General features: G+C 43.4%; 1 protein-coding gene across 1 annotated transcript in view; it reads right to left on the bottom strand.

Moving 5' to 3' along the window:
• Window positions 1-7,793, bottom strand: part of LOC308361826 (double C2-like domain-containing protein alpha) — a gene marked incomplete at both ends in the record, with an annotated part of 30,845 nt that extends 23,052 nt beyond the window's left edge. The window contains 4 exons of the mRNA XM_080834284.1: window positions 338-447; window positions 3,867-3,941; window positions 5,199-5,278; window positions 7,481-7,793. Coding sequence (XP_080690410.1) covers window positions 338-447; window positions 3,867-3,941; window positions 5,199-5,278; window positions 7,481-7,793 — 578 coding nt within the window. The remainder of the gene's footprint in view (window positions 1-337; window positions 448-3,866; window positions 3,942-5,198; window positions 5,279-7,480) is intronic.
• Between the last annotated feature and the right edge of the window lie 2,207 nt (window positions 7,794-10,000).

Below are 10,000 nucleotides of genomic sequence, written 5' to 3'. Positions count from 1 at the left end.
AGGGAGAGAGGGGAGGAATGGCAGTGATGAGAGAATAAAAGAGAGAGTAGAGAGTGATGGAAAGAAAGAGGGAGTGGGGATGAGAAAGAGAATGAGAGAAAGTCAGACAGAGAAAAAAGAAAGAGAGATTGCAAGTAGGAGAATATTTCTGGAAAGAAATATGGAGATGAAGGATCATGTGGAGGTCATGAGTGATGAAAATTGAACAAGAAAAGCAGACAGAGATTGACACGGACACAGGAAGAAAGAATGAATGAATGTGAGAAAAAGAAAGAAAGAAAGAAAGAAAGAAAAAGCAGAGAGACAGAGAGAGACAAAGAACAAACATGCAGGTTACCTGAGGGTCTTCCTATACATGTCTTCCTCCGTGATGCCGCAGTAGGTCAAAGTCTCGTTCCACGAGGGGTTCAGAGTGTTCCGCACCGTCTTAGTCTTCAGCTTATTCGCCTGGAACCAGAAGCACAACCTTTACCACAGCCCCGACCACGACCACAACCACAACCACGACCACAGCCACGAACCCAGCCACAACCACAACCACGACCACAGCCACGACCACAGCCACGACCACAGCCACGAACCCAGCCACAACCACAACCACGACCACAGCCACGACCACAGCCACGACCACAGCCCCGACCACAGCCACGAACCCAGCCACAACCACAACCACGACCACAGCCACGACCACAGCCACGACCACAGCCACGAACCCAGCCACAACCACAACCACGACCACAGCCACGACCACAGCCACGACCACAGCCCCGACCACAACCACAACCACAACCACAACCAGGCCCACGACCACGACCACAGCCCCGACCACAACCACAACCACAACCACAACCAGGCCCACGACCACGACCACAGCCACGACCACAACCACGACCACGACCACGACCACAGCCACGACCACAGCCACAACCACAACCACAACCACAACCACAACCACAGCCACGACCACAGCCACGAACCCAGCCACGACCACAGCCACGACCACAGCCACGAACCCAGCCACGACCAAAGCTAAATACTGATGCTACCAAATACTTCTGCAATTTCTCCAGAAAAAAGACGGCTGGCAACAGCTTCTAAGCACGTTTTTTTCCAATCATTTCCACACTTGTCTCAATTCCATGTCCACTTTTTCAAAACCCCTCACACACTGGGCTTTATAAACACACACATGAGCACATCAGTTACGTAACCCTTGGTGTAAAATGCATTACAACCACCAAAACACTTCATACTTCACCCAACGCTGACTCACACTGCCGTAACTATAGCATATGATCTTTCCCATAAAACTACTTCATCTCAATGAACAATTAACTCAACTACACAAACAACTTGAAGCATTGCAAAATGCATATATTATGTGTTGCTGTATTCTCTGTTTTTGCATAGTTTAGTGTTAAAGAAAGAAGTATTACACCTCTGACTTCCCTAGCAACGCCCTAGCAACACATGCATGTGATACCAAACAAACACAGTACATTTGAAATGTAATGTATATTATAATTATATACTATAATATTATTTATTTATAATATATTATACAATAGAATACAGTAAATATGAAGTTCTGCTAAATGCTTCATGACAGCTCTATGCTTAATTTTCTGTGGTATACTAAATTACAGCAACAAGTGTCCAGACACTTTTATTCCCAGTACAATAAATGGAACAACCCCGTGAGTCTACCACTAGAAGTGTACTATACTAGAATATACTAGAAAAAAATCTATACTTAATTTTTTTAACCCCCGCAATCCCTCGTATTCCACAAATATTTCAGGTCAAACAGCTATCATGCCACCAAGAACACACTTTTTTGATCTGTTGGTTTGCCTCGTTTGCAGACTACTGTAGATATTGTGGGTGGGGGATTTTCTGCAGTGACATTTTTCAAAACATGCCTCGGTTTCTCTGAACACTAAACCCAAGTGCCAACTCCCTAAACCAATTCTGCTAAACTTTAAGCACAATTCTCTGCTTTAAACACAGATTTCAATTGTTAACCGCACTTTCTTCAAACCACAACACACAATTCTCTGCTTTAGACACAGTTTTCAATTGTTAACCACATTTTCTTCAAAACACTAAACACCATCCTCTCTACTTTGCATGCTTCATCAATGCCAAAACCTCATTGTGTTCAAACAGAAAACACTGCTAATCAAATGACAAAACTTCCATTTCCAAAGCTGTTGTGCAATTTGAAATCAAAACTTTAGCTCCTAGTTTGGAGAACAATTTATGGCAACATTGAAGTGAGTGGTGATCAGAGGGGCAGAGGAGTGAGAGTAAGAGGAGGAGGAGGAGGAAAATGATGAAGAGGAAGAGCAAGACGGAGAGCCATTACTGTATCTCTGATGAGATTCAGGCCAATGTGTTCAACCATGTGGTCAACATGGGTTTGACCATGCAGGAGGCTGGCAAGGCTGGCCAGAGGGTTCAACCAAACATAAGCCGCTTCTCAGTTGCACCGATTCTCCGGACATTCAGAAGAGAGAATGGGTAAGAAACACTACTATGACAGTAAAACACTAGTTTGAATGCCTTACTGTATCAGGAGCATAGTATTCTTGTATTTTACTGTAGAATATTTTACATTGTACTGTATTTGTAAAATTACAGTATACGTAAACAAATACAAAGTGCAACCATTGATGACCAAGACATATTCCTAAACATCAATACAAAGAGCCTAGCCACAGTGGACCATGTTCTAAGGCAGAACATCTTGAGAATGAAGCAGGTGTACAGGGTGCCTTTTGACAAAAACTCTGATAGAGTCAAACAATTACAGTATGATATGACTATGTGCAAGTAAGTCATATACGTTTCCACAACTGATTACGTCCTATCAGCACAGAAACATTACTGTACTGTATTGTAATCCAATCAAATGTTCAAATCAAGCTTTATTTTCAGATGTTTCACAACACAACAATTGTCGATATTGTCTTGAGCAAGAACAGGATGCAGTCTAGTTTTTTTGTCCTTTTATTGTTTTACATTTTTCTTTCATTTTTGAGTTAAAACATTATACAGTTACAATATTTTACAACAGAAGAAAGCGTACAGTAACACTGGAGATGAAAAGGCATAATACTCCTGATAAGGCCTTCATACTAGTGTTTTCCCATTTCATAGTAGTGTTTTCCATTGAGCACATCAGTGTTCAATCAATGCTTAGAATGTCTACTCAAATAATGGTCTGTGTTTGTTGTTTGAAAACAAAATGCCCTTTTGAGGTGATATAATAGTGTTTTGAAACCAAAGTGTCATTTTGCAAGAGATATAAAGGGTTTTGCATTTTGTGTGAGTGGTTTTGGGATTTGTGTTTAGAGCTAAGAGAAACCGAGGCATGCTTTGAAAAAATGTGTTTTAGGAACAGAGAAATACTGTAAAAACAAAAAACCTGAATTCGTTTTTTCGCTAAAATGTGTGTGTGGTGTGTGTGTCTGTGTGTTAGTGTGTATGTGTGTGTGTGTGTGTGTGTGTGTGTCTATGTGTGTGTGTGTGTGTGTCTGTGTGTGTGTGTGTGTGTGTGTGTGTGTGTGTGTGTGTGAGTATGCACATGCGCTTGTGTGTGTGTGTGTGTGTGTGTGTGTGTGTGTGTGTGTGTGTGTGTGTGTGTGTGTGTGTGTGTGTGTGTGCGTTTCTGTTTGTGTGTGTGTGTGTGGGGGGGGGGGGGTTCTATTAATATGACTGATGGCTGTGTGGCACCCTGATGCTTCATCTGGAGTCAGAGGCGAGAGAGAAAGAGAGAGAGAGAGAGAGGGGGGGATAGAGAGAGAGAGGACAGAAGAGAAGAGAGAAGATGTGAAGAGAGGAAAAGAGAAAAGAGAACAGACCTTGCAGGCACCAGGGAGGAGGTGCAATTTCACGTAAGGGTCTGCCAAGCCGTTGAAATCCATGGGTTTAAGACCCTGAGAGAGAGACAAAGAGAAAGAGAAAGATACAGTGAAGGAGAGAAATGAGAAAGAAAAAGAGAGAGGACTTGTAAGAGAAATGGAGAAATCTTGACATGTACAATTTGGTGTCTCCTTGAGATATCATTTCTTTCTTCAGCTGCTATAGGGACTACCATCTCCGGCCATTTTGAAATCAAAGGATGAAATGGAATTAAAAGGCCACATGAATAACAGGGGTGAAAATGAAACAAAGCAAGGGAATAAGAGGTGATAAGATAAGAGAGAGAGAGAGGGAGAGCGATATGATAGAGAGAGAGAGAGAGAGGGAGAGCGATATGATAGAGAGAGAAAGAGAAGATAGAGATAGAGAGAGAGTAAGAGAGAGAGATAGAGAGAGAGAGATAGGATAGAGAGAGAGAGATAGATAGAGAGAGAGAGATAGGATATAGTTAGAGAGAGAGAGATAGGATAGAGAGAGAGAGAGAGAGAGGGAGGGAGAGAGAGAGAGAACAGTGGAGGGCAGAGAACATCAACCATGAGAGAAGATGAAGAGAAAGAGAGCAGAAGAAAGAGACAGGGAACACAGGAACAGAAGAGAGATAGAGAGAGAGAGAGAGAGAGAGAGAGAGAGAGAGAGCGATAGAGAGAGAAAGAACAGGTTGTAAAAGCGATGAGACGTGATGAGATGGAGCCATCAAACAGCATGTGTGACGAGTCCAGCGCTGCAGGCCACACTCTGTCAAATGAATGTGTTCAGCCATCAAAGGACTGTTTTTAGAATGGCCACAGACAGCGCCGCACACATCTGGGCTGCACCGGCGCCGAATCTGGGCCGCATCTGGGCCGCATTAGCGCCAAATCTGGGCCGGACCCCGCTTCCCTCTGGTCGGGGCCTCACACTAGGGCAGACGGATCGATGCAAACCCGCCGCAGAGAATCACCAAACACAGATCAGCCGGCCGGTGCCGCACGGAGCACGCATTACCTTGTGGAACAGAAATGAGAATGACGCACATAAAGAAAGCCTTGTGCGGTTCTGGGAGAACAAATGGGGGATGAGATCGGTGATGAGAGAGGCTTTTTTTTTCAGTCCACTGTGACTTACAGGAAAGAAAGACCATTTGGAACAGGTGCTTGTGACTTAGCTCACCGGAAAGGAAGAGTGTTTTGAACAGGTGCTTGTAACTTAGCTCGGATCAGAGTGCAGTTATGAACAGGTGCTTGTACCTTAGCTTGCAGGAAAGGAAGAGTGTTTTGAAAAGATGCTTGTACCTTAGCTCGGATCAGAGTGCAGTGCAGCGAGCTGGTTTCCGTCTCGTAGCGAAGATCAAACTCCAGAGTCCCCAGTGATGCTAAAAAGAAATGACCACAGACATTGATTACACAGCAATCAATCTATTGATCACCTAATCAATGGACATTCTCGGGAAGAAAATCTGGTTTGTTAAAGATGTGTCTAGCTGGCTTATCAGCTCCAAATCCCGTGTTGACTTCTGGGGAAAAGGCTTCTGGTATTAATTAGCAGTACTGACCTTTTAGTGTGAGGGGTAGTTTCACTGGTTCTCGTATTTAGTGTAATCATTTTATACTAAATAAACATCACTAAAAGTCCTAGATTATGCCAAAATATATCAAATTTCTTTCCAAATATTTATTCAGAATAAAAACAGTAGGCCTCATTCTCAAACGTTTTCTTAAGTGTCTTCTTTAATATTTACTTCCGAACTTCGGAAGACCAACGTAAGAAAAGATTTAGTTTAGTGTTTAGTGCCTATTTTGCAGTGTTTTGCAGCTTTTTATATTTTAGGACATCACGATGCCTCGTAGAATCATGACCTCAAACGTGAAATGTAATTGTTAATGATACAAATATTCTCGTATTTATTATAATTATAATTATTTAAATATGTCTATGTTAAGATGTCTGTAGAGTTGATGTCAACGCAATCACCAACGATTTCTCACAAATTCAGCCCTTAAGAAAAATCTGGGTGATTTACGACTGCTATTTAGCGTTCTTAAAATCTGTTCAGCTCAGAACGCATCCCATATGAGAACTTTCCTGAATGCCAAATTGTCCCGAAAACCTCGTAAGTGGAGTTCAGAAGAAATGTCTTCCTTACTTGTTCTTAACAGCATTCGAGAATGAGGCTTGTAGAACCTGATAATGTAATAATTTCCTGATAACGTAATAACCCTGATAATGTAATAAAAAATGCCTCATAAGTCCCTAAAAGATGTAATAAAACCTGATAATGTAATAATATCCCAATAATGTAATAAAGTGCATTTCCCAATAATGTAACAATCGCCATACCAATAATGTAATAAAATGTTACATTAATTGGAAGTTATTACATTATGAGGTTAGCCTCAATTTTGCAGAACCTGATAATGTAATAAATTCCTGATATTGTAAAAACTTTGGTCAGTGCTGAAATGTTGGGACACCAGTTATTCAGACCAAGTAGTGATGCTGTGTAGACAACCACCCACTATTGTTTTGCTCATATTTTGATCCCAATGGTATAGGCCTTTAGCCTCGCAAGCCAAACCTGTACAGCAAGAAGCTGTACAAGGGTCTGGCACAACACGATTTTCAGTGTGGGCGGGATTAACGGTTGTCTGTTAAGTTGCCTCTGCACGCAATGCCACGCAACAGGAATGGCGCTACAACCAATCCGAGCGACTGCCGAATGACAAAAGACGATTTGATTGGCCTGGTACAGTTTGGATTTTCAGCCGCACAAAACAACGACAGTTGACCAGATGGTCCCTGGCTGCAAATAAAATTTGCTGCCGCTAGGGGCGTCTAGATTTCTAGGCTAATAGGCCCCCTCATGATTGCTTGCCATTATTGCATGATTTACAGTGCCCAAACAGTGTGACTGTTTGGACCTCTGAAACTGGAGACCTGATGCTACAGCACCAACCAAAGTTATTACAATATCAGGTAATTATTACATTATCAGGTTCCGCAAAATTGAGGCTAACCTGCACTTTATTACATTATCGGGGTATTATTACATTATCAGGTTTTATTACATGTTTTAGGGACTTATAAAGGAATTTGTATTACATTATCGGGAGTTATTACATTATCGGGAAATTATTACATTATCAGGTTCTACAAGGCTCAATCTCTCCAGTCACAGAGGGATATTGATAGTTGTTTATGAATGCTTTATATTATTATTATTATTATTATTATTATTATTAATAATAGTGCTAGTATTAGTAATGTTGCTCTAAGAAACTCTGCTAACGCTCCAGTATTGAGAATGCTGAAGAATGTGCTCTGCCTATTCCTCTGTGATCATAAAACGAATTCATAAAAAATCTTCTATCAGAGATTAAGACTATTAACTGATATATTGATCGATAAACCTAAACTCCTCAGATCTGATTAGACTGCAGCCAGTGAAGGAAACAGCTGATGCGTCCACTGTTAAGAATCAGATAATGAGTTGGGGGGTCATTGACAATCGAAACACAACTGATTGGACCAGTGAACCCATGTCCACTGGTGGGAGTGTCCATTCGGCGGGACTCACTGTTGTCGTCGCTGTCTCCGCTGTCAATCTCTATGGACGCGTCCACGCTACTCATCATGGAGAGTGTCCCCGCCCCTCCTCCTGTCGCTCCGGGCAACAGCAGCCCGACACCCGCCGAGGCCCCGCCTCCCCCCGGCAACGGGGACAGGCAGCCGGCCTGGTTGGGTGACAGCGAATCAGAGATGGAGGAGGTGGGGGAGAGGCGGGGGAAGTAGGCAGAGATCTGTCTGATTGGCCGGATGGGACCAGGACAGACATCTATGGCCATGTGCTCCTGGATGGACACGCCCCTCTTACCCTTACGCACCGTCATGGAGCTGAAAGAGAGAAAGAGTGAGATATAGAGAGATGAATAACTAGATGGAGAGAGAGATAGAGATAACTAGATGGATAGATAACTAGATAGAGAGAGAGAGAGAGGGATAGATAGATAAATAGCTAGATAGAGAAAGAGATAGACAGATAGAAAGATAACTAGCTAGATGGATAACTTGATAAAGAGAGAGAGAGAGAGAGAGAGAGAGAGATAGAAAGATAGATAGATAGATAAAGAGATAACAAGCAAGATAGTTTACTAGATAAAGAGAGAAAGAGAGATAGATAGATAGATATATAGAGAGAGAGAATGGAAAAGAGAGAATGAGTGAGATAGACCGATAGAAAGAGAGAGAGAGAGAATGAGTGGGATAGACCGATAGAAAGAGAGAGAGAGAGAATGAGTGGGATAGACCGATAGAAAGAGAGAGAGAGAGAATGAGTGGGATAGACCGATAGAAAGAGAGAGAGAGAGAATGAGTGAGATAGACCGATAGAAAGAGAGAGAGAGAGAATGAGTGAGATAGACCGATAGAAAGAGAGAGAGAGAGAATGAGTGAGATAGACCGATAGAAAGAGAGAGAGAGAGAATGAGTGAGATAGACCGATAGAAAGAGAGAGAGAGAGAATGAGTGAGATAGACCGATAGAAAGAGAGAGAGAGAGAATGAGTGAGATAGACCGATAGAAAGAGAGAGAGAGAGAATGAGTGGGATAGGAGAGGGGAGGAGGAAGGAGGTGGAGGAGAAGTAGGTTCAAATTGATAGTAGAGAGACACGAAATTGAAAACTATAATTATATGAAACTAAATTCTCCTGAAATACCCAAATCACACAAGATGCATGCAGACACATCCCTGCAGTAAGGGGATTTCAGATTTATTTTACATTTCTATTACAAAACCCATCAAAATATTGTCTCATTCAATTTCGGATCTCTCAGAGAACTCATTCCCTGTTATTCTCAGAGCCCCGCATGACACCAAAATAATGCTTCTAATGAGCCAAGGCATTCCTGGAGAGCGTCTGTCACTGGGCAGAAGATTATTGACAAGTAGCATCGGTGAAAAGGGGTGATTCCGCGTCAATTAAGTTTCATTGGTCAATCAAAACACAAGAGGTCAGTCAATTACTGACGCATCAGGAGTCTTCCTGTGGCACGCAGTGTCATCCATCATCATCTGTGTGTGTGTGTGTGTGTGTGTGTGTGTGTGTGTGTGTGTGTGTGTGTGTGTGTGTGTGTGTGTGTGTGTGTGTGTGTGTGTGTGAGTGTGTAGGTGTGTGACATCCACAATGTCACATCCACATGTCGTGCCCAAGCCATACTGGTGGTAAAACCAACAGACAAAAAAACAGCCTTGGCTCCCCAGATAAGCCAGTTTGAGTCAACAATGCAAAGAGCAGCCAGACAGTATCCCACTTCTACACACACGCACACACACTCACACGCACACGCGCACGCGCACACGCACACGCACACGCAAACGCACACGCACACGCACACGCACACGCACACGCACACTCACACTCACACGCACACGCAAACGCACACGCACACGCACACGCACACGCACACGCACACTCACAATCACACACACACTCCTCCACATGAGGCCAAACTCTTCTCCAGTATCTCCCACCGAGCCCAACCAATCACTGAGGAGGATGAGTCGGAAAGAGAGAGGGAGATAGTACAAAGAAAGAGAGAAAGAAAGAGGTAAGTGTATCACCAATCACATGCATCTGTCTGAGGATATGCCCTTAGATTGCACGTGGCATTTCATAATATCTCTGTCGACAATCTAGCTCAATCAGCTTTAATGATCAGTTAAAATGCTAATTTCATTCTAACCCTCTTTGTCCTTTAGCGACTGCCGTTTGTCTCGCCAAGAGGAGACGAAGAGAGACGGGAGAGAGAGAGAGAGGGGGGGGGGGAGAGAGGAGGAGAGAGAGAGGGGGGGGAGAGAGGAGGAGAGAGATGGGAGAGAGAGAGAGGAGGAGAGAGAGAGGGGGAGAGAGAGGAGGAGAGAGAGGAGGAGGACAGAGAGAGATGGGAGAGAGAGGTAGAGAGAGGAGGAGAGAGAGAGGGGGAGGTAGGAGGAGAGAGAGGAGGAGGACAGAGAGAGATGGGAGAGAGAGGGAGAGAGAGGAGGAGAGATAGAGAGAGAGGGAGAAACAGACGAAGAGAGAGAGGGGGTGGAAGAGAG

This window comes from Sprattus sprattus, assembly GCF_963457725.1.
Source record: "Sprattus sprattus genome assembly, chromosome: 3".
Lineage (NCBI taxonomy): Eukaryota > Metazoa > Chordata > Actinopteri > Clupeiformes > Clupeidae > Sprattus > Sprattus sprattus.
Note: the sequence above shows the minus strand (reverse complement) of the source record. Positions and strands in the feature narration are given on the sequence as shown.